Source organism: Cyanistes caeruleus, chromosome 32, assembly GCF_971803275.1.
Source record: "Cyanistes caeruleus chromosome 32, bCyaCae1.hap1.1, whole genome shotgun sequence".
Taxonomy (NCBI): domain Eukaryota; kingdom Metazoa; phylum Chordata; class Aves; order Passeriformes; family Paridae; genus Cyanistes; species Cyanistes caeruleus.
In genome coordinates, this window is record NC_141733.1 from 2,113,075 (window position 1) to 2,135,627 (window position 22,553).

Below are 22,553 nucleotides of genomic sequence, written 5' to 3' on the forward strand. Positions count from 1 at the left end.
TTCCCCGCGGTGATTGGCGGGCGGGCGCCGCCGTGGGCGGGCCCTGGAGACGGCGGGGTATATAAGGGCGCTGCGGCGGCGGGGCGCAGGGCGGTGGGTGGGTGAGAGCGCGGGGGATCCGTGCGCGCCGCCGCCATGCGGGAGCGGAGGCCGGCACCGGCCGCGCCGGTCCGGTGCAAGCTGGTGCTGGTGGGCGACGTGCAGTGCGGCAAGACGGCCATGCTGCAGGTGCTGGCCAAGGATTGCTACCCCGAGGTGAGCCCAAGATCGGCACCGGGAACCGGCAGCGGGCACCGGCAAAGCGGGACCGGGCGCTGACGCTCTCGGTGCCATTGCAGACGTACGTGCCCACCGTGTTTGAGAACTACACGGCGTGTCTGGCCAGCGAGGAGCAGCGGGTGGAACTGAGCCTCTGGGACACCTCCGGTACCGGGGGAAGACGCGCGGTGCACGTTCGGGGGGCCGGCGGGGGCTCCGGTAGCGGTGGAGTGCGGCGGGGGCTGCCCCGGCCCTGGCGGGGGTGATCGGGCTGTTGGCTGGGGAAGCTGCATTGGGGTTTCGGGGGGTGGTGAGACTGCGGGGGGTCGCTGCAGTGGGGGGGTTTGGCGTCCCGAGGGTGTTTTGGGGACCTGCAGCGCGGGGGGGAGGTCTCGGTGTGGTCTCGGTGTGGTCTCGGTGTGGTCTCGGTGGTGTTTTGGGAAGCCGGGGGTGTTTTGTGGTCCCTGCGGCGGAGGAGAGAAGCTCGGTGGCCGCGCTGGGGGGGTTTCAGGTCTAGGGGTCGTATCCCTGGTGTAGGGGGCGCAGGTACTCCCCAGGTGGGACCCCACAGACACAGCGGGGGGGTCACAGGAGGCTGAGCCCCTTCCTTGGGGGGATCCCGGGTGGGGTCCGGGGTGCTCCCTGCGCCCTGCCTGTCAATTGGGAGGATGATGGGAGATCCCGGTGTTGCCCTTCCCTGGGCACCCCGAAGAGTTGTGGGGGTCGGGGCAGCCCTGCCCGGTGCTGCAGTGTCCCCCCGGGCGGGGGGGGTCCCCGCCGGTCCCCGGTTGCCATGGCGATGCGCTGGCGCAGCCTCTTTGCTATTCTGTGCACGGAGCGTCTGGGCTGCGAAACCCCTCCGAGGCCTTTGGGGGGTCGGGGGGGTGGAGGGGAGGGACACCCCGGACCCCCCCACCCCACTGACCCCTTCCCTCACCCCCCCCGCGCCGCGTCCCCCGCAGTCCCGGCTGCGCTGCTGCTGGCTCCGTGTCCCCGAGGACCCCGAGGGGGTGGCAGCGTGTCCCACCCCCTCCTCCGGCTCCCCCCCGCACCCCGACACCCCTCGGTGCTGCCGGGGCTCCCCAAAATGAGGGGCGGGGGGGGCTGTTACATAAACACCGCGGGATCCATTTCCCTGTGCCTCGTGAAGCCGCGGTGCGACGTTGATGGGCTGCGGGGACGGAGGTGGCGTTTTGGGGGGGTTCCAGAGCTGTGCCCCTCTCCCCGGCACGAGGGGGGCTCTGTCCCTTTTGGGGGGCCCCAGAGCTGAGTGTCCGTCTGTCCCTTTTGGGGAGCTGTGTCTCTTTTGGGGGGCTCTGTCCCTTTTGGGGGGCTCTAGAGCTGAGTGTCCGCCTGTCCCTTTTGGGGAGCTGTGTTTGTTTTGGGGGGCTCTGTCCCTTTTGGGGAGCTGTGTTTGTTTTGGGGGGCTCTGTCCCTTTTGGGGGGCCCCAGAGCTGTGTGTCCGTCTGTGCCTTTTGGGGAGCTGTGTCTGTTTTGGGGGGCTCTGTCCCTTTTGGGGATCTGTGTCTGTTTTGGGGGGCTCTGTCCCTTTTGGGGGGCTCTAGAGCTGAGTGTCCGTCTGTCCCTTTTGGGGAGCTGTGTCCTTTTTGGGGGGCTCTGTCCTTTTTGGGGAGCTGTGTCTGTTTTGGGGGGCTCTGTCCCTTTTGGGGGGCTCTAGAGCTGAGTGTCCGTCTGTCCCTTTTGGGGAGCTGTGTCCCTTTTGGGGGGCTCTGTCCCTTTTGGGGAGCTGTGTCTGTTTTGGGGGGCTCTGTCCCTTTTGGGGAGCTGTGTCTCTTTTGGGGGGCTCTGTCCCTTTTGGGGGGCTCTAGAGCTCGGTGCACCCACCTCAGGCACGAATAAGGTTTGTGTTTTTTGAGGGGGTCTGAGAGTGTGTGTTCCCCTGTCCCTTTTGAGGTGCTGTGCCTGTTCTGGAGGGCTCTAGAGCTGTGCTCCCCTGTGGCTTTTGGGGTTCTCCAGAACTGTGAACCCCCATGCCGGGCAGGACTGGGGCTGTGTCTATTTTTAGGGGCTCTGTCCTTTTTGGAGGGCTCCAAGTCAGTGCAGCCCACCCCAGGCAGGAGGTAGCTCTGTGCCTTTTGGGGGGCTGTGTCCCTTTTCAGGGGCTCTAGAGCTATGTCCCTATGTCCTTCTTGGGGTTCTCTAGAGCCACCACCCTGAGCAGGAACGGGGCTGTGTCTGTTTTAGGGGCTGTATCTGTTTTGGGGGGCTCAAGAGCTGTGCAACCCCCTGGGCCTTTTGAGGAGCTCCAAACCTGTGTCTCTCACCCCAAGCAGGAATGGGGGGCTGTGTCTGTTTTGGGGGTCTTTGTCCCTTTTGGGGGGCTCCAAACCTGTGTCTCTCACCCCAAGCAGGAATGGGGCTGTGTCTGTTTTGGGGGTCTTTGTCCCTTTTGAGGAGCTCCAAACCTGTGTCTCTCACCCCAAGCAGGAATGGGGGGCTGTGTCTGTTTTGGGGGTCTTTGTCCCTTTTGGGGATCTCTAGAATTGTGCTCCCACCCTGGCCAGGACAGGGGGCTGTGTCCCTTTGCCAGACCCCCTTTCCCGGGTCCCTGGGGTGGGGGTTTGAGTGGTGACACCCCCTTTTCCCCCAGGCTCTCCCTACTATGACAACGTGCGTCCCCTGTGCTACAGCGACTCGGACGCCGTCCTGCTCTGCTTCGACGTCAGCCGCCCCGAGACCCTCGACAGCGCAGCCAAGAAGGTGGGGAGGGGGCTCAGGCCCCAGGACAGTGTCCCTGTGAGGTTTGGGGGGCTCCAGGAGGCGGGGACGCTGATGCAGGGGGATCCCTGTGAGGTTTGGGGGGCTCCAGGAGGCGGGGACACTGATGCAGGGGGATCCCTGTGAGGTTTGGGGGGCTCCAGGAGGCGGGGACACTGATGCAGGGGGATCCCTGTGAGGTTTGGGGGGCTCCAGGAGGCGGGGACACTGATGCAGGGGGATCCCTGTGAGGTTTGGGGGGCTCCAGGAGGCGGGGACACTGATGCAGGGGGATCCCTGTGAGGTTTGGGGGGCTCCAGGAGGCGGGGACACTGATGCAGGGGGATCCCTGTGAGGTTTAGGGGGCTCAGAAACACAAGGAGATCGATCCTGTGTGGTTTGGGGGTTCAGGGATGCAGGGACACTGAGCTGGGGGGGGTCCCTGTGGGCTTTGGAGGGTGGAGGGACAGGGGAACAATGATTTGAGGTGATCCCTGCAGGGTTTGGAGGGCACAGGGACATTGTCCTAGGAGGTCCCTGTGGGGTTTGGGGGCTCAGGGATGCAGGGACACGGTCCAGGAGGGGTTTCTGTGAGGTTTGGGGTATAAAGGGACATTGATCTGGGGAGTCCCATCTGGGTTTTGGGGCTTCAGGGCTGTCAGGACATTGCTCTGGGAAGTCCCTGTGTGGTTTGTGGTGCCCAGGGGGACTGAGCCAACTTCCTGTGGGAGTTGGGGATACAGGGCTGGGACACACTGTCCCTGGAGACCCCTTTGGAGTGGCTCAGGGACATGGTGACACTGTCCTGGGGGTATCCCCATGGGGTTTGGGGTGCTCAAGGACATGGGGACACTGTCCTGGGGGTATCTCTGTGGGGTTTGGGGGGCTCAGGGACATGGTGACACTGTCCTGGGGGTATCCCCATGGGGTTTGGGGTGCTCAAGGACATGGGGACACTGTCCTGGGGGTATCTCTGTGGGGTTTGGGGGGGTCAGGGATGCAGGGACACTGTCCTGGGGGTATCCCCATGGGGTTTGGGGTGCTCAAGGACATGGGGACACTGTCCTGGGGGTATCTCTGTGGGGTTTGGGGTGGGCTCAGGGAGTTGGGGACACTGTCCTGGGGGTATCTCTGTGGGGTTTGGGGTGGGCTCAGGGATGTGGGGACACTGTCCTGGGGGTATCTCTGTGGGGTTTGGGGGGCTCAGGGACATGGGGACACTGTCCTGGGGGTATCTCTGTGGGTTTGGGGGGCTCAGGGAGTTGGGGACACTGTCCTGGGGGTATCTCCATGGGGTTTGGGGTGCTCAGGGACATGGGGACACTGTCCTGGAGGTGTCTCTGTGGGGTTTGGGGGGGGTCAGGGACATGGTGACACTGTCCTGGAGGTATCTCCATGGGGTTTGGGGGTCAGGGATGCAGGGACACTGTCATGGAGGTATCCCCGTGGGGTTTGGGGGGCTCAGGGACATGGGGACACTGTCCTGGGGGTATCTCTGTGGGGTTTGGGGGGCTCAGGGACATGGGGACACTGTCCTGGAGGTATCTCTGTGGGGTTTGGGGGGGGCTCAGGGATGTGGGGACACTGTCCTGGGGATATCTCTGTGGGGTTTGGGGGCTCAGGGATGTGGGGACACTGTCCTGGGGGTATCTCTGTGGGGTTTGGGGGGCTCAGGGATGTGGGGACACTGTCCTGGGGGTATCTCTGTGGGGTTTGGGGGGCTCAGGGACATGGGGACACTGTCCTGGGGGTATCTCCATGGGGTTTGGGGTGTGCTGGCACATGGAGACACCAACCCTGTGGGGTGACAGGGAGAGGGTTTTGAGGTCCCCTGTCCCTGAGAGCAGCTCCTCACCCCTCAGTGGAAGACAGAAATCTTGGATTATTGTCCCAACACACGGGTGCTGCTCATCGGGTGCAAGACAGACCTTCGGACAGACCTGAGCACCCTCCTGGAGCTCTCGCACCAGAAACAGGCGCCCATCTCCTACGAGCAGGTTGGGGGGGCCCGGGTGGATTTAGGGGGGTCCCGATGGTCATGGGGGATTGGATTTGGGGTGTCCCGGTGGTCTGATGTGGGGGTGGGTTTGGGGTGTCTCAGCATTTGCAGGGCTGTGAGTTTGGAATACCCCAGTGTTTGTGGGGGTGATTTTGGGGTGTCCGGGTGGTCTGATGTGGGGGCGGGTTTTGGGGTGTCCTGGTGTTTATGGGGGTGGATTTTGGGGTGTCTCGGTGTTTATGGGGGTGATTTTGGGGGATCCTGGTGTTTATGGTTGTGATTTTGGGGTGTCAGGGTGGGTTTTGGGATGTCCTGGTGTTTATGGGGGTGATTTTGGGGTATCAGGGTGGATTTTGGGGGATCCTGGTGTTTATGGGGGCGGGTTTTGGGGTGTCCTGGTGTTTATGGGGGTGATTTTGGGGTGTCCTGGTGTTTATGGGGGTGGGTTTTGGGGTATCGGGGTGGGTTTTGGGGGATCCTGGTGTTTATGGGTGCAGGTTTTGGGGTGTCCTGGTGTTTATGGGGGTGGGTTTTGGGGGTATCAGGGTGGGTTTTGGGGGATCCCGGTGTTTATGGGGGTGATTTTGGGGTGTCCTGGTGTTTATGGGGGTGGGTTTTGGGGGTATCAGGGTGGGTTTTGGGGGATCCCGGTGTTTATGGGGGTGGGTTTTGGGGTATCGGGGTGGGTTTTGGGGGATCCCGGTGTTTATGGGGGTGATTTTGGGGTGTCGGGGTGGGTTTTGGGGGATCCCAGTGTTTACAGGGGTGGATTTTGGGCTGTCCCAGTGCTCTGACACGAGGCTGCTCGCAGGGCTGTGCAGCTGCCAGGCAGCTGGGAGCCGAGGGATACCTGGAATGCTCGGCCTTCACCTCGGAAAAGAGCGTCCACAGCATCTTCCGGACCGTGTCCGGCATCTGTCTGAGCAAAGCCCCCCCGCAGCCCCCCCGCAGCCCCCCCCGCAGCCTCTCCAAGAGACTCCTGCACCTTCCCAGCCGCTCCGAGCTCATCTCCTCCACCTTCAAGAAGGAAAAAGCGAAAAGCTGCTCCGTCATGTGAAGGGGGGATGGGAATGACCCCACACACACACACCTTTGGGCCCCCCCCCCCAAGCCCCCGGAATGGGATGGGGGGGCTGGACAGAGCCCTGGAGCCCCCCCCCAAAGGAGGATGGGGGGCTGCTGCCCTTCCCTCGCACCATTGCCCTGCCAGCCCCACAGCCTGGGGGGCTGCCCCCATGGGAGGGGGGTCTGGGGGGTGTCTTCAGCTGCTCCCCAACCCCGAGGGAGCCCCTGGGGGGTTTGGGGCACACAGAACCCAGGGGACATCAACCCCAGGGGTGTCCCTGTGGGGTTTGGGGTGCCCAGACCCTCGGGGACATCAACCTGGGATGGTCACTGTGGGGTTTGGGGGACACAGGGACACCGTCCTAGGAATCCCTGTGGGGTTTGGCGTGCACATCGTGGGACTCATCCTGTTTTCTCCCCCTTTACCCCATCCCTCATCTGCTGCTTGGCCCTGGGGGGACCCTGGTGGGCTGGGGAGGGGGGAGGGGGGCTGTTTTATGGACTGTCTTTGGGGGGGGGGTGTCTCTGTTCCATGTCAGTGTTATTAAAAAGCTTATTTATTATCAGAAATATAACACCTACCTATGTGCAGCCCTGCCTGGCCCTGTGTTTTGGGGAGGGATGCTGGTTTTGGGAGGGTGTTGGGAGGTTTGGGGTGTGTTGATCACTGGTGACACTGATGTGGGGCTGTGCTGTCACCCCTGGGTGCTGGTGCAGAAGGCAAAATCCCTGGGGTGGGGTGTCTTTGGGGGGGGGGGTACCAAAAGAGTCCCCCCACCTCTTCTGCTGCCCCCAGACTCTGCCTTGGACCCTATATTGTGAATGGGGATGCAGTGGGGGTCTGGGGCTTCTGCAGGGACGCTGCTCTGGGGGTCCCTGGCGAGTCTGCAGTGCCCAGGCCAGTGGGGACACTGACCTGGGGCGGCCCCCGGGGGACCCGGGGTGTGCAGGGACATGGGGGACACTGAGCGGAACGGCCTCCCCAGGACTTGAGGTGCTCTAGACCGCGAGGACACGGCCCTAAGGCCCTCATTTGGGTAGGCAGGAGGTCCCTGCGGGATGTGGGGGGCTCAGAGACACGGGGACACCGGCCCGGAGGACTCTTTGGGCTGGGGAGGGGGAGCTGCCGCGCGGCGGAAGGATCACGAGCCGCGGCGGCACTGCGACTGCGCAGGGGCGCGGAGAGCGCGCGGGGTGTGCCGGGAGCTGTAGTCCAGTGGCGCGAGGGCTGCCGGGAGCTGTAGTCCCGTGTCGTCCCGGCATGCCCTGCGGGCCCGGCAGACATGGCGGCGGCGGCGCAGCGACGGCGCTGAACCCGGGGCTGCGGCGGTGAGCGGGAACCGGCGGGAGCGAACGGGGCATTGCAGGAACACCCGGGGCACCTCCTCGGGGCCTAGGGGCTGGAGAGCCCTGGTGCCCAGGCACCGGGCAGAGCCCCGGTACTGAGCACCGGGGGCAGGGCCTGGAGCGCCGTCGCGCCGCGTCCCCCGGGCCTCCCGGAGCCCTTTCGGGGTCCCCCAGGCCTCTCCCCACCCGCCCCTGGGCCTCCTTGTGCCCTCTCGGGGTGCCCCCTTCTCTCTACGTTCTCTTCTCGGGGTCCTGCAGTTCTTCCCGCTCCTTCCTGGGGTCCCTCTGTGCCCTCTCGGGGGTCCCCCGGGCCTCCCCACTCCCTCCTGAGGGTCCCTTTGCACTCCCGGGTTCCCCAGCTCTTGAGGTCCCTCTGTGGCTCCCCTGGGTCTCACAACCCTTCTGTCCCCCCCGGGTCTCCATTGCTGCCCAGGGGTCCCACCCTGCACCCCGGTTCCCCTCGCAGCCCCCCGCGCTCCCTCCCGGGCTCCGTGTGCGCCCCCCGAGCCGCCGCTGTCCCCGCTCTGACCCCGCAGATGGCCGGAGAACTGGCGGACAAGAAGGATCGGGATGCATCCCCGGTGAAGGAGGAGAGGAAACGTTCCCGCTCCCCTGAGCGGGAGAGGGAGCGGGACCGGGACCGCAAGGGCTCCCCGGCCAAGGAGCGGAAGCGACACCGATCCCGGGAGCGGAGACGGAGCCGCTCGCGCTCCCGGTCCCGCTCCAAGTCCACAGAGAGGTCAGGCGGGTCCAGGGCTCCCTGGGTTTTTGGGAAGAGCTTTGACGGCCCCACGGGGGGTGAGTGAGGGCTCTGGGTCACGCTGTGATCCCCCCCTTCCTCAGGGATCGGCGGCACAAGGAGCGCGACCGTGACCGCAGCAAGAAGGAGCGGGACAGGGACAAGGATGGGCACCGGCGGGACAAGGACCGCAAGCGATCCAGGTGGGTCCTGTCACTTTTTTTGAGAGGTTCCTGCTCTCCCCTAAACCCCCTGGAGGTTGGGCTGTGTCTGGTGTCTTATTCTGTGCTGTTTTCCTTGGAAGTTTGTCCCCGGGCAGGGGGAAGGACTCCAAGTCTCGGAAGGACCGGGATGCACGGAAGGCAGAGGAGGAGGAGGAGAATGCCCTGAAGAAGGAGAAGGTGAGGAGGGGGAGGAAAAGGCTCGGTTGGGAGTGACTCCAGGTGGATCCAGGTCCCTGGGGAGTGGTTCCAGTGTGTTCAGGTCCCTGGGAGCGGGGCTGACACCCGGCTTTGCTTCCAGGCACAGCCGCTGTCCTTGGAGGAGCTGCTGGCAAAGAAGAAGGCAGAAGAGGAGGCAGAGGCCAAGGTAGGAACAGGAGCTTCTTCCCTCTGCAGAGGGTGTGGATGTTTGTGGGGATACCACAGGGGGGACCCCAGGAGGGAACAGGGAGGGCTGAGAAACGTGGGGATGCAGAGGAACCCCAGAAGGAAGCAGAGAGTGCCAGGGGGCACTGGGAGGGATCATGGGATGGAGCAGGGAGCACTGGGGGCTTGAGAGGGTACAGGGCAGGCAGGCCAGGGAGGGCATGTGGGGGGCTGTGAAACACAGGAGGGAGGGGGGAGGCCTGGTGGAGCCCCAGGAGGGAGCAGAAGGACCTTGGGAGGGAACAGGGAAGGCTGAGGGGTCTGGTGAGGGACACAGGGAGACCCTAGGAGGGAAAGGAGGGCTGGGGAACACGAGGAGGGAGCAGAGAGCCCCCCTGGGAAGGAGAGGAGAGGTCTGGGGGATCCAGGGAGGGAGAGGGGAGACCTGGGGGCCGTAGGAAGGAGCAGAGAAGGCTGAGGGGACCCCCAGCAGCACAGGGGTGGCAGCCAGGCCCAGTGTAACACTGCCTCTGTCCCATCCCAGCCCAAGTTCCTGTCCAAGGCGGAGCGGGAGGCTGAGGCCCTGCGGCGGCGGCAGCAGGAGGTGGAGGAGCGGCAGCGGCTGCTGGAGGAGGAGAGGAAGAAGAGGAAACAATTCCAGGAGATGGGCAGGAAAATGCTGGGTAAGGGCTTATCCCTGGAGCCCCTCACTCAGCCCTCGGGGCAGGTGCTGGCTCTGAGCCCCTTCCCCTGCTCCCCAGAAGACCCCCAGGAGCGCGAGCGCCGGGAGCGTCGGGAGCGCATGGAGCGGGAGACCAACGGCACCGAGGACGAGGAGGGCAGGCAGAAGATCCGGGAGGAGAAGGACAAGAGCAAAGAGCTCCACGCCATCAAGGTGGGGCAGGGGGCTGGGCTGGGGGGCTGGGGGGAGGGTGGGGGGGTCTTGCTGAGCCTGGGGTCCTGCAGGAGCGGTACCTGGGGGGGGTGAAGAAGCGCCGGCGCACGCGGCACCTCAACGACCGCAAGTTCGTGTTCGAGTGGGACGCGTCGGAGGACACCTCCATCGACTACAACCCCCTGTGAGTGCTGGGGTGCCCCTAGGGCTGGGGTGTCCTTGTGGGGTGCAAGGCAGCCCCCAGCCCTGCTCCTGATGCTCCCACCCTGCTCCAGGTACAAGGAGAGGCACCAGGTGCAGCTGTTGGGCCGCGGCTTCATCGCCGGCATCGACCTGAAGCAACAGAAACGGGAACAGTCGCGGTTCTATGGGGACCTGATGGAGAAGAGGCGGACGCTGGAGGAGAAGGAGCAGGAGGAGTGAGGTTTTGGGGAAGCTGGGAGGGTGCTGAGGGGTGTGTGGGATCTTAGCTGGCCCAGCTTGGCTGGGCTGCAGCAGGTCCTGCAGGAAACTGGCAGAAGGGTTCTAGAGGCACAGGGTGAGCCCCTTTCTCCTTCCCCTTCCTCACCTTCCTCACTCCATTTGTCATCCCTTTCCTCACCCTGCCCTCATTCCCCCTCCCTCACCCCCCTGTCCTCATCCCCATTTCTCTCATCTTCTTTCCCTCTCCCATTTCCCCCATTCCAATATCCTTTATTCTCCTTTTCCTATCCCGTTTTCCCCATCCTACTTTTCCCCATTCCCTTTTTCCCCATCTCCCTTTTCCTATCGCTTTCTCCCCATCACACTTTCCCCATCTCTCTCCCCTTTCCCTCTGCCTTTTCCCTCACCCCCGTTTTCCCCATCCCTGTCCCCTTTCCCTCTTCCTTTCCCCATTCCCTTTTCCCTCATCCTCATTTTCCCCATCCCTGTCCCCTTTCCCTCTACGTTTTCCCCATTCCCTTTTCCCTCATCCCCATTTTCCCTGTCCCCTTTCCCTCTTCCTTTCCCCCATCCCTTCCCTCCCTCCGGCCAGGGCGCGGCTGCGGAAGCTGCGGAAGAAGGAGGCCAAGCAGCGCTGGGATGACCGGCACTGGTCCCAGAAGAAGCTGGACGAGATGACAGACAGGGACTGGCGCATCTTCCGTGAGGATTACAGCATCACCACCAAGGGGGGCAAGATCCCAAATCCCATCCGCTCCTGGAAGGATTCCTCCCTGCCCCCCCACATCCTGGAGGTCATTGACAAGTGTGGATACAAGGTGGGCACGGAGAGGGGGAGCTGGGGAGGGGGAAAGAGGAGGGTGTCAGGGATTTGGGGAGGGGGAACAGGGGTTGTCAGGGATTTGGAGAGGGGGAACAGAGGTTGTCAGGGATTTGGGGAGGGGGAACAGGGGGTGTCAGGGATTTGGAGAGGGGGAACAGGGGTTGTCAGGGATTTGGAGAGGGGGAACAGGGGTTGTCAGGGATTTGGGGAGGGGGAACAGGGGTTGTCAGGGATTTGGAGTGGGGGAACAGGGGTTGTCAGGGATTTGGAGAGGGGGAACAGGGGTTGTCAGGGATTTGGAGGGGGAACAGGGGAAGTTCTGCTCCTAACCTGCTCCCCCTGGCAGGAGCCGACCCCGATCCAGCGCCAGGCCATCCCCATCGGGCTGCAGAACCGGGACATCATCGGCGTGGCCGAGACTGGCAGCGGCAAGACAGCGGCGTTCCTGATCCCGCTGCTCGTGTGGATCACCACCCTGCCCAAAATCGACCGGTGCGGGGCGGGGACACTGCCCATGGGACAGGGTGCAGTGGCAGGGTGACACTGCAGAGGGGTGGGGACAGGGAGGCACTGTGGAGGTGACAGGATGGGGTGACATTGTGGAGGGATTGAGGCAGGGTTACAGGGTGACATGGTGGAGTGGCAGGGTGTGGAGGTGACAGGATGGGGTGATGGTGACACTGGAGGGATTGAGGCAGGGTTACAGGGTGACATGGTGGAGTGGGGGATGACACTGGCGGGCACACGTGTGGCACCGTGGGTGACACAACCACATCCTGCCATGCTGCAGCATCGAGGAATCAGACCAGGGGCCCTACGCCATCATCCTGGCCCCCACCCGTGAGCTGGCACAGCAGATTGAGGAGGAAACCATCAAATTTGGGAAACCCCTGGGCATCCGCACCGTGGCTGTGATCGGCGGCATCTCCCGCGAGGATCAGGGCTTCCGCCTCCGCATGGGCTGCGAGGTGAGTGGGGGGTCCCAGGGGGGTCCCAGGGGGGCAGCTCAGCCCCGGGCTGCTCCCACCAACCCCCCCTGGCCCCCCAGATCGTCATCGCCACGCCAGGCCGGCTCATCGACGTGCTGGAGAACCGGTACCTGGTGCTGAGCCGCTGCACCTACGTGGTGCTGGACGAGGCCGACCGCATGATCGACATGGGCTTCGAGCCCGACGTGCAGAAGATCCTGGAGCACATGCCCGTCACCAACCAGAAACCCGACACTGACGAGGCCGAGGACCCCGAGAAGATGTTGGCCAACTTTGAGTCTGGGAAGCACAAGTACAGACAGGTGAGTGTGGGCAAGGGGGAGCCTGGGAGGGCTCCTGTGGGGGTCTGTGGGGTGGGGAAGGGGTTGAGGGAATGGGAGTCAGGTTTCTGCTCTGTGGAGGAACGTTCCTGCCCCACAGTGGGTGTTCCTGCCCCATGAGGGGTCATTTCTGCCCCACAAGGGGACATTTCTGCTCCATGGGGGAGAATCCTGCCTCACAGGAAGATATCACTGTTCCATGGGCAATGTTCCTGCTCCATGGGGGAACATTCCTGCCCTTCTGGAGTCATTCTTACCTCGTTGGGGGTTGCTTCTGCTCCATGGGGGATATTCCTGCCCCACTGGGGTCATTCCTGTTTGTTTGGGGGATGTTCCTGCTCCATGGGGGATATTCCTGCCCCACTGGGGTCATTCCTGTTTGTTTGGGGGATGTTCCTGCTCCATGGGGGATATTCCTGCCCCACTGGGGTCATTCCTGTTTGTTTGAGGGATGTTCCTGCTCCATGGGGGATATTCCTGCCCCACTGGGGTCATTCCTGCTTCACTGGGGGATGTTCCTGCTCCATGGGGGATATTCCTGCCCCACTGGGGTCATTCCTGTTTGTTTGAGGGATGTTCCTGCTCCATGGGGGATATTCCTGCCCCACTGGGGTCATTCCTGCTTCACTGGGGGATGTGCTTTCCCAGTGGATTATATTCCTGCTCCATGAGGGGGGACATTCCTTCCCCATCAATCATTCCTGCCTCGCTGTGGGACGTTCCCTGCCCTACTGGGGCCATTCCCAGCTCACAGGATGTCACTGCCCTGTTCCCTTGCAGACTGTCATGTTCACGGCCACCATGCCCCCGGCAGTGGAGCGCCTGGCCCGCAGTTACCTGCGGCGCCCGGCCGTGGTGTACATCGGCTCGGCCGGCAAACCTCACGAGAGGGTGGAACAGAAGGTTTTCCTCATGTCCGAGTCCGAGAAGAGGTGGGGAGCACGGGGTCTGGGGGTGGCCTGGGGGCTGGAGGGTGATGGGGAATCTGTGAGGCGCTTCAGCATCTCTTTGCCCAACTGTCTCTTCCTCCTCTTTCTCCTCTACAGGAAGAAGCTCTTGGCCATCCTGGAACAGGGCTTCGACCCGCCCATCATCATCTTCGTCAACCAGAAGAAGGGCTGCGATGTGCTGGCCAAGTCCCTGGAGAAGATGGGGGTGAGTCTGTGCTGGGGGGGTCACCCTGAGCCCTGTCCCTTCATCCCCACGTGGGGACTCCGTTATGTGCCCCCTCTGACCCTCTCTTCTTCCCACAGTACAATGCCTGCACCCTGCACGGTGGGAAGGGCCAGGAGCAGCGAGAGTTCGCCCTTTCCAACCTCAAGGCCGGGGCCAAGGACATCCTGGTGGCAACGGACGTGGCCGGACGTGGCATCGACATCCACGACGTCTCCATGGTGGTCAACTACGACATGGCCAAGAACATCGAGGGTGAGGCTGGGCGGGCACTGAGGGGAGAGCCCAGCTCCGCTGCTGCCTGTGCCAGTGGGGCTGGGGGTTTGTGCTGCCCGTGCTGGGGTGCTTGGCCCTGGTGTTACCTGCGGTGGAGGGGCTTTGGGGGATTGCCCAGCCCTGGTGCTGCCACACTGAAGAGGCTGTGAGGTTGCCCAGCCTTGGTGCTGGGTGTGCCTGGCCCTGGTGCTGCCCTCACGGAGGGGGTTGTGGAGGTGCCCAGCCCTGGTTCCTGGGGTGGAGAAGGTGCCCAGCCCTGGTTCCTGGGGTGGAGGAGGTGCCCAGCCCTGGTTCTTGGGATGGAGAAGGTGCCCAGCCCTGGTGCTGAGGGTGTGGGGGGAGCCCAGCCCTGGTGCTACCTGTGTCAGGGGGTGGGGGTTCCTGGCATTGGTTCTTGGGGGTGCCCAGCCCTGGTGCTGCTACACAGAGGGGGCTGCAGGGAGTGCCCAGCTCTGGAGCTGGGAGCACAGGGGGGGCTGCAGGGAGTGCCCAGCCCTGGAGCTGGGAGTGCAGGGGGGGCTGCAGGGAGGGCCCAGCCCTGGAGCTGGGAGCGCAGGGGGGGCTGCAGGGAGTGCCCAGCCCTGGAGCTGGGAGTGCAGGGGGGGCTGCAGGGAGTGCCCAGCCCTGGAGCTGCCCACACTGAGCCCTTCATTTCCCCCCCCAGATTACATCCACCGCATTGGGCGGACGGGCCGAGCAGGGAAGAGCGGTGTGGCCATCACCTTCCTCACCAAGGAGGACTCCACGGTGTTCTACGACCTCAAGCAGGCGATCCTGGAGAGCCCCGTGTCCTCGTGCCCCCCCGAGCTCGCCAACCACCCCGATGCCCAGCACAAGCCGGGCACCATCCTCACCAAGAAGCGGCGGGAGGAGACCATCTTCGCCTGAGGCCCCTCTTTGTCACCCCTCCGGGGACAACAGGACCAGCAAGGCTGCCAGGACTGCTCTGGCTGTTCTTTTCCCAGCTGCTTGTGCAACCCAAGGACTGCCCACAGGCAGAGACTGGGGCTGGGATTATCCCAAAATATCCCCCCCTGTTCTCCTGGTCCCCCCTCCCCACTTTCCCTATGGAGCGGAGGAGCTGCTGGAGGCTGTTTGGGGGCCGGTCCCTCCCTGCTGCCAGGGCGGGGCTGTTTTTTGGGCTGTCCTGGGAACTGTCTGCACCTCATCCTTTGGGGTTTTGGGGTTTTTTTGTAGCTGAAGCTCCAGGCTGCAGGAATAAACCGGCAGCGGCGTTACCGGCGTCGCCTCCTCGTCTTCTCCCTCGCCTGGGTGCCACTGCCCAGCCCCTGAGTGCCACCTCCCATGGGGACAGAAGCCAGCAGTGCCCAAAAGGAGCACTCTGAGGTGCTCAGCACCCACCAGCACTGTCCCCCCACCCGCCCAGACCAGGTTCCCCCATGTCCCCTCCACAGACATGGACACCGGCACCTCTGAGCACTCGTGTGTTTCTGAAACCAATTACAGGGAAATCAGTGCTTTCTACAAAAGAAATTATAACAAATCTGTGGCCCCCACCCCATTCCCCCCCCTCCCCACCAATAATGGCCCCGGGGGGGGCTCAGCCCACGCCAGGACCCCCGGCCGAGGGCAGTGGGCGCCGTATTTACAGGACTGTGGTGACGTGCGGTGACAGCATGGGCAGGGGGACGTCGGGGACGGGGCCGTGGGTGCAAGCGTGGAGCAGCCCCCAGAGCCCGTGCAGCCCCCACAGCCTGTGCTCCCCACGGCGGGGCAGGGGCGGGGTGGCTGCGGGGAGCGGGGCGGGGGGATCGGTGCAGAGCGAAGCGAGTGGAGTGACCCACTCCTCCCAGGGGTCCCATGCAGGGGTGGGGAGGGGGCAGGCCGGGTCCCGGGGGTGAGCAGGCACCTTCCCTCTCTTCCTCGGGTCTGCGCGGGGTGGGGGATGCTGCTACAACTGCCCCCCGTCCTTACCTCCCCTTTTTTGGGGGGGCACCCACTCTCCATGGCAGCTGCTCTGCGGAGAATGAGCCAGCCTGTGATGCAGGGCCCGGGGGGGACACTGAGGCAGGGCGAAGGCATGTGTCTGTCTGTCCCCAGGTTCCCCAAAGCTTCGGCGGGGAGTCCCAGGGCATCCTGGCCGCCGGGCCCCCCCCACCGCTGTGCTTATGGCTGAAAACTGCCCGGGGGCCGGGCGAGAGGAAGCTGCCGCTGCGGAGTTCGATTGTCTGAGCACCCCCAGCGCGGGGCTGGGGCGAGGCGGGGAGCGCCCGGGGTTTGGGGGGGCCGGTTCCCAGCCGTGCCCCCCCCTCCCCACTCCTAATAGCTGTCCTTGGCCCAGGGCCGGCTGCGCTGCCAGTTCCTGTCGTGGTTGCGCTCGCTCGGGCGCTCCGGCGTGCCGGGACCGCTGCCGTGGTGCCGGTGGGGCTGGTACAGGTCGGGGTAGGGGTCTCCGTACTCCTCCTCCTCCTCCAGGTGCCGCGAGCTGCGCTGGGATGTGGCTCCCCAGTGCTGGGGCGAGGTGTCCCCCGCCTCATCCGATGGCATCAGGCTGTCGTGCTCCAGCGGCGAGTGCTCGCCCCGCTCCCCCAGCAGCTGCTGGCTCTGCGGGCAGGGAGGGGCTGCGGGTGGGGGCTGCGTGTGCCCCCCACCCCCGGCCCTGGCACCTCCTGCTGGATCCCCGCGGGGAGCACGGAGGGGGCTGCGTGTCCCTGTGCACCCCTCACCTGTTCTGTGAACCCGACTGCCCGTAGGGAGCAGGGAGGGGGCCCTGGGGACACTGTGGGGACACTGTGGGGACACTGTGGGGACACTGTGGGGGCTGTCCGGCCTCCCTGCCCCCAGCACCCTCTGCTGAGTCCCCATGGGGACAGTGGGGGTTGTGTGTCCCCCCCCCACGCCCTCCCCCGTGTGGCAGCTGGCCGTGGGGAGCAGGGAGGGGGGCCATGGGGCTACCTGCAGGCCGGGGAGTCCGGTGGGCGAGGGGACAGCGTGGGGGGCGTGTGGCGGGTGGTGCGTGGCACGCCAGTAAACCTCCAGGTACTCAGCCAGGTGCTCACAGGCATCCTCCAGCTGGTTCTCATCCAGGATCACATCAAAGAGCTCCTGGGGGGGCAGGTGAGAGGGGTCAGGGGGGCTCTGGGATCCCCCCAGGCATCCCAGGGCGGGGGGACCGGCTGGCTCACCGGGGGACACTGCACCAGCTTGTCAGCTGCCATCATCTGCACATTGAGGTGCTTCACCTGGGACTTGCCCCTGGACTTGATGAGCCGCTGCAGGACCTGGGGAGGGGACAGGGGAGTGACAGCACCATGGGGGCAGCCAGGACCCCCCCGGAGCCGTGGTCACCCCTCACCTTGGGGGAGGACACCTTGACGTAGACGATGATGGGTGCCAGGGAGGTCTTGGCCAGCTGGGCCGGGTGGTTGATGGTGTCAGCGTCCAGCACCACCAGCTGCAGCGACTTGGCCAGCTCGAAGATGCGTTCGATCTCACTCTGCACCTCGGCTGGGGGGACACCGGGGGGGCCGTGTCAGGCCGGGCTGGCCCTGGGAGGGGGTCCCTGCACCCCCGGGGTGAGCCTGGCCCCTCACCAATGCTGGAGCGGGTGGTGGAGCGCTCCAGGATCGCCTGCTTGCCCAGGTTGTTGAGGATGGAGCGCTTGGCCAGGGACAGGTCAGCTGTGATGTGTGTGATGGAGATCCTGGGGAGCACAGGGACACACTGAGCACCTGGGGACCCGCAGGCAGTGGAAGGAGGGGGGCTCTGGGTGGGGTGACGGTCTCACCTGCCATCGAATCTGTGCTTGAGGAAGTCGAAGAGGGCTTTCTGCATCATGTCGGTGACCTGCCGTGGGGCCACAGCCCGGTGAGCCGCGGCAGATGGCACCGGCAGGGAGGTGGCAGCCGCTCAGCACCCTGCCAGCCGCCCTCGGCCCTGCCATCTGCCCGCTGCCCGCACACCATGGGCAGGGAAGGGACAAGGGGCACGGGCCACCACCCTGAGGGCACACCGAGACCACCCTGCATCCCCCCATACCTCATATCCTTTCAGTGAGGGCCCCACCAGCACCACGGGCCGCATGGAGGGGACCACGTCGTAGGGTGGGATGTGCTGCGTCTGCAGGGGTACGGGGGGGGTGTCAGTGCCCTGTGATCCCACCCCCAGCCAGGAAGGGCTCAATGAGCCCATTCCAGGGAGTCACAGACTCTGGAGCCCTCCCAGCCCCATAAGCTGGGAACAGAAGGGGTGACTCTGCTCCCAGCCCACCCCAGAAACAGCCACTGCTGCCCTGCCTGCAGCCCCCTCCCCACCGCCCCCTGCCCACGACCCAGCCCCACACCTGGGACTCACCTGCTTCTGCTTCTGCTTGGCTTGGGGAGAGAAGAGACACAGGTTGGTGACAGAAAAGTGGGGAACCCCTCGGGACACCCACGATTCCCCTGGGCCAAGATCTGCCCTTACCTAAGGAGGGGGGAGGCGATCGCCGGCTCCCGCTGTCGCCGAGGCCCGAGGCATTGCCAGCTCTCCTAGGGAAGAAGGGGGTGAGCGAGCGCTGAGGGTCCTGGAGTGGGGCCGGGGGGTCCCATCCCTACCTGGCTTTCTGCTCCTGCTTGAGCCTCATGGCTTCCAGGCGCTGGGGGCTGGGGATGAAGGCGATGTCCCCCCCCTCCTTCACTAGGCGCCCGATCCACCAGTCATTGCTGTATTTCTGGGTGAGAACAGCGCAGAGGTGAGACTAGGGGAGGTCCCTGGCCCTGAACAGAGCCCCCAGCACCCCAGCTGACCTCCTTGATGTGCAGAAAATCTTTGGCTTCAAAGTTGATGGCGGCTCCCTGCACTGGGCACTCCTCATCCAGCGCCCCGCAGTAGCTGACATTGGTGCGCACGGCGAAGGCAACCGGCTTGTGCTGGGGGTTTTTTGGGGTGATCAGCATCCCCGGGCCCTGGAGGCAACCCCGGGCCATGCCTCGGCTGCCTCCCCGCCATACCTTGGCCCTCTCGAGCTGCTGCTGAGCCTGGCTCTCCACCTCGCGCCGGGCGCCCTCACGGTCCTCTTCCAGGGACACGTCGGAGTCCAGGGATGGGCGGCTGGTGTAGGAGTCCGCCGAGCCCTGGGGGAACGGGGCTGAGTGCCGGGGGGCTGTCAGGGGAAACCCCCACACAGAGGGACCTCGTGCTGAGGCGGTGCCAGCCTCGGGAGGGGACCCTTGTGACCCCCTTGCAGCTCTCGGGGGTCCACGGTGGCATCAAGCCGGGTGTGTCAGGTGGCACAGCTGCCCTGGGGTGCAGCCCCCACCTGCTGGGGGGGTTACGGGGGGAGACCGCCTCAGTCCCAGGGATGGGGAGATGGTCCCCGTCACCCTGCGGTGTGGATCTTGCTCCTGCCGCCCCGCACCCTGGGGTGCTCAGCCCAGCACCCCCGGCTCCCCCTCCCCGCCGCGCCGGTATTTACCCACCGCCCGCTGCGCCTGGAACAGGCGCAGAAGCTGCGGTGAAATATTTATAGGTCCCTGGATGTGGCTGAGCCCACCCCCCCCGAGGCCCCCCGGGCCCTGCCGGGCTGAGCTCAGCGCCGCTGCCCCCGCTAACCTGCACATCCCGCGGGGCTCACACCGGGGGGAGCCCGGACACCCCCTCCACCCCCCCCGCGGGGAAAATGGATCCCCAGCACAGCCCCCCCCAACATGGCCTCCCCAGCACGGCCCCCCCGGCATCGTCACCGCGGCCCGAGCATCCCCCACCCCCCAGCATCCCCAGGATGGCTCCGCAGCATTACAGCGCGGCCCCCCACGACACCCCCATCATCCCCAGAGAGGCGCCCCAGCACAGCATCTCCAGCCCCACCTCATGCACGACCCCCCCTGTGCAGCCCCCCCGGCCTGGAGCATCGGTCCCTGTGGGGCCCCCGCCGTGGGTATCGGGATTCCCTCCCCGCCTGGTCCCGGCGGTACCTGCGGGGGGGGGCGGGGGGGACGAGAGCGGCGGCGGCAGCGAGGAACAAAGGGCCGGGGGGCGGCACAGCACCCCCCGAACCGGGCATGAGCCCCGCACCGGGCACGGCCCCCCCCCCGAGGCACGGCCCCTTCGTGCGCCATCAGCACCCCGGGGGGCGCAGGTCCCCCCCAAACCGACCGCGGGCCCCCGCGCACGCTCCCCTGATACCGCGGCCGGTACCGGAGCCGGTACCTCGTTGAGCAGGAAGGTAGCGCTGGAGTCAGAAAACGACATAGACGGGGCGAGCCGAGCCGAGCCGCCCGCGCCCCCCCCGCCCCGCTCCACCGGCACCGGCTCCGGTTCCGGCTGCGGCTCGGGCTCCGGCTGGCCCTGCCCGCTCCGCCGCCACCGCCCCTCCCCGCCCCTCCCCGCCCCCGCCTCCCACCGCCCCCCCGGGGCGCACGGAGCCGCCCCCGCCGCTCAGCCCGGGGGGATGGGTGGGTGGGTGTGTGTGGGGGTCGCCGTTCGCCCTTCCCGGTGCTGGCGGGGGGTTCCGGCCCCTCTCCGGTGGGGATCGCGGGGGGGCTGCGCTGCAGCCGGGAGTCCCGGGCGGTCCCGGTGAGCGGCACCCGGACGGGGCACCGGCGCAGCTCCCGGTGGCCCGGAGGGGGGGGCAGTTTGCTAAGAGAGCTCTGGCTGAGAGGGGAGTCCCGGGGCAGCGGCGGAGGGGCTCCGGAGGCTCCCGCAGCGCGCAGCTCGGGGTTCCGGGGCGGCGGCGGGGGGGTCCCGGTGGGTACCTCCATGCTCCGGTGCAGCGGCTCCGGTCCTGCCCCGAGCCGGCAGCAGCCCCGTCTGCAGGGCGAGCCCTGCGGCGGGGCCGGAGCCGCTCCCGCCCCCCCGCCGCGCCCCCCCCCCCGCCCCCGAGGAGGGGGGCAGCGACGGGCCCCGGGGGACCGGGCCGGCCCGCCCCGTTACCGAGCAGCGGGACGGGCCCCGGCGGGACCGGCCCGGGACAGCTCACGGCTGTCAGCCCCCGGCCCGGGGACATCGGGGCAGCGCTCAGCGGGGTGGGGGCTTCAGACAGCGGCGGGACCTGCCGCGGACACCTGCACCGGGCACCGGGCGTTGAGCACCGGCCCCGGTACCGGGCACATGGCGGGGCCCAGCCGGGCTCTCTCCGAGGTGCTGAAGGGGCCGCGCCGGGTGCTGGGCCGGGTCGCGGGGTCCCTGGGGGTACCGGGGAGTACCGGAACAGCAGGTGCAACCCCACGAGGGAAACGGGATGCTCAGGCCGCTCTGCGCCTGCTGGGGCCGCCCCTACAGGAACCCCCCGCCCTCCGCGGGGCCTCCCCGGTACCCGCTCACCCGCCGCCGGCCGGGGAGGGGGCGCAGCTCGGGGCCGGAGGAAACCGAAGCACCGGGGCTGGGGGGCGGCGGGGAGGTCCGCGCCTCTCTCTGGGAGCGGGAGGCGGCGGCCCGGTGCCGGCTGAGGGAGCGGGACGGGAGCCCCGCTGCCCCTTCTACAACCCCTCCGGCCCGTTCCCCTTCCGCTGCCTCAGTTTCCCGGGGCCGCCCCCCGAGCCGCAGTGCCGGTGCCCGCCGCCGGCCCGGCCCTGACGCAGCACTCGCTATTTTTAGCCGCGGGGAGCGGCTGTTGCGATGCCACCGGCGCCCGGTGCCGGCGCCCAGCCCCGGTCCCGGGGGAGCGGCGGGGCGGAGGCGGCCCCCCAGCTCCCTCCAGTGCGGAGGTTGGGGTGGGAGATGCTCGGCCGCTCCCCGCTCCCCACCCCAGCTCCGTGCTTTAATAATGCGGAGCCGCAGCAGCGGCGGGCCCGGGGCTGGCGGGGCTGCCCCGCCCCAGTGCCGGTGTCGGTACCGGTGTAGGTGCCGGTGCCGGCCCGCTCACCTGCCTGCGGAGGATGCTGGAGGTGGTGTCGGACGAGGTGCTGCCGTCCGACCTCTTGAAGCGGCTCTTGCGCTTCGGGAGCCTCCGGGGGCTCTGCGGCGAGAGCAGGCGGTGAGCACCGGCTGGCCCCGGGCGGCTCCGGCCCCGCCGCGGCGCTGCCACCGGCGGCCCCCGGTTCTGCGGGCAGAACCGAACCGGGCCGCACGGGGCCCGCGACGGCCGGGAGGGCTCCGGTCTGCTCACCTGGAAGGAGCCGGAAGCGTCAGGCTGCGCCGGGGCGGACATCCCCGGCGGCAGCCACCGGAGCCCCGGGGATCCCGGCGGGGCAGCCCCACACCGGACAGCGGCGCTCCGCGGGGAAGGGCCGCGCCGCCGCCACCGCCGCGCTCCGCATCACACGGGGCCGCCGGGGCGTCCCGGCCGTCCCCGCCCCCGCCTGCCCGCCCCCGCGCCCATCCCCGCGGCGGCCGGTCCGCGCCCCCGCAGCTGGGCAGCCCCCGGGAGGCACCGGCAACGGACCCTGCCCACAACCCGCAGTGCTGCGGTGACCGGCAGCGCGGAACCGGGGAACCGGAGCCCTCCGGGGCCGCCGCGGCCCTGCCCACGCGCGTGCGGGGATGCGGGAGTCCGAGCTCCTCCGCCCGCATCCCACCGGGACGGCTCCCGCAGTCGCCGTGCCCCTTCCACAGTGTTTTTTTGCCACCCCCACGCCGGGGCATCATCCCCCCCCCTCCCCCCAGGGGTTACGCCCCCAAAGACCCCCGCGTGGGGCGGGCGGGGCCGTGGGGGGACGCAGCCCACCCGCCCCACGCCCCGCGTCCCCGCCGTGCCCACGGTGGCGGCCGGTTCCGGTGCTGCAGCATCACCGGACCGGAGGGGCAGGAGGGGACCGTGGGCCGGGGGTGGACTGGGAGCCCCGTGGAGCCCCACACGGGCCCCCCCATCCCCCGCGCGGCGGGACTTCCGCGTGGGGCCGCAGGGACACGGCCCCGCCGGCGGCTCCTAATTAATGATTAATCAGCGCTCCCCGGGGCCCGGCGCCGGGACGGGGGGGGTGCGGGCCCGGCGCCGCCGCTGCGGGGGAGGGAAGGGGGGGCGCGGGGAGCTTCTGCCACGGGGGGAGGGCAGGGCCGGTCC

General features: G+C 66.8%; 3 protein-coding genes across 5 annotated transcripts; 2 read left to right on the top strand and 1 right to left on the bottom strand.

The window, feature by feature from the left end:
* Window positions 1–80: 80 nt before the first annotated feature.
* On the top strand, window positions 81–6,631 carry RND1 (Rho family GTPase 1). The gene is made up of 5 exons (XM_086870365.1): window positions 81–255; window positions 339–426; window positions 2,870–2,979; window positions 4,839–4,973; window positions 5,787–6,631. The coding sequence occupies exons 1-5, from the start codon at window positions 136–138 to the stop codon at window positions 6,030–6,032; spliced, it is 699 nt and encodes a 232-aa protein (XP_086726491.1). The 5' UTR covers window positions 81–135; the 3' UTR covers window positions 6,033–6,631.
* A 575-nt stretch (window positions 6,632–7,206) lies between these two features.
* On the top strand, window positions 7,207–14,854 carry DDX23 (DEAD-box helicase 23). 2 transcript variants are annotated; one of them, XM_086870279.1, is made up of 17 exons: window positions 7,207–7,369; window positions 7,924–8,126; window positions 8,231–8,329; window positions 8,431–8,527; window positions 8,649–8,714; window positions 9,258–9,396; window positions 9,478–9,608; window positions 9,680–9,792; window positions 9,884–10,027; window positions 10,624–10,849; window positions 11,201–11,346; window positions 11,645–11,822; window positions 11,903–12,145; window positions 12,944–13,095; window positions 13,210–13,318; window positions 13,417–13,591; window positions 14,277–14,854. In XM_086870279.1, exons 2-17 carry the CDS (start codon window positions 7,924–7,926, stop codon window positions 14,498–14,500), a joined length of 2,445 nt encoding a protein of 814 aa, XP_086726405.1. In that variant the 5' UTR covers window positions 7,207–7,369; the 3' UTR covers window positions 14,501–14,854. The 2 variants fall into 2 exon arrangements, with proteins under 2 accessions (XP_086726405.1, XP_086726404.1); XM_086870278.1 differs by having other exon boundaries at window positions 7,213–7,369; window positions 9,475–9,608.
* A 190-nt stretch (window positions 14,855–15,044) lies between these two features.
* CACNB3 (calcium voltage-gated channel auxiliary subunit beta 3) lies at window positions 15,045–21,819 on the bottom strand. 2 transcript variants are annotated; one of them, XM_086870305.1, is made up of 14 exons: window positions 21,660–21,819; window positions 21,417–21,509; window positions 18,565–18,687; window positions 18,361–18,483; window positions 18,169–18,284; window positions 18,038–18,102; window positions 17,927–17,946; window positions 17,612–17,692; window positions 17,361–17,419; window positions 17,167–17,276; window positions 16,929–17,080; window positions 16,759–16,854; window positions 16,529–16,678; window positions 15,045–16,177 (listed from the first exon to the last, which is right to left on the bottom strand). In XM_086870305.1, the coding sequence occupies exons 1-14, from the start codon at window positions 21,699–21,701 to the stop codon at window positions 15,893–15,895; spliced, it is 1,515 nt and encodes a 504-aa protein (XP_086726431.1). In that variant the 5' UTR covers window positions 21,702–21,819; the 3' UTR covers window positions 15,045–15,892. The 2 variants fall into 2 exon arrangements, with proteins under 2 accessions (XP_086726431.1, XP_086726432.1); XM_086870306.1 differs by lacking the exons at window positions 21,417–21,509; window positions 21,660–21,819 and adding an exon at window positions 19,763–19,881.
* Between the last annotated feature and the right edge of the window lie 734 nt (window positions 21,820–22,553).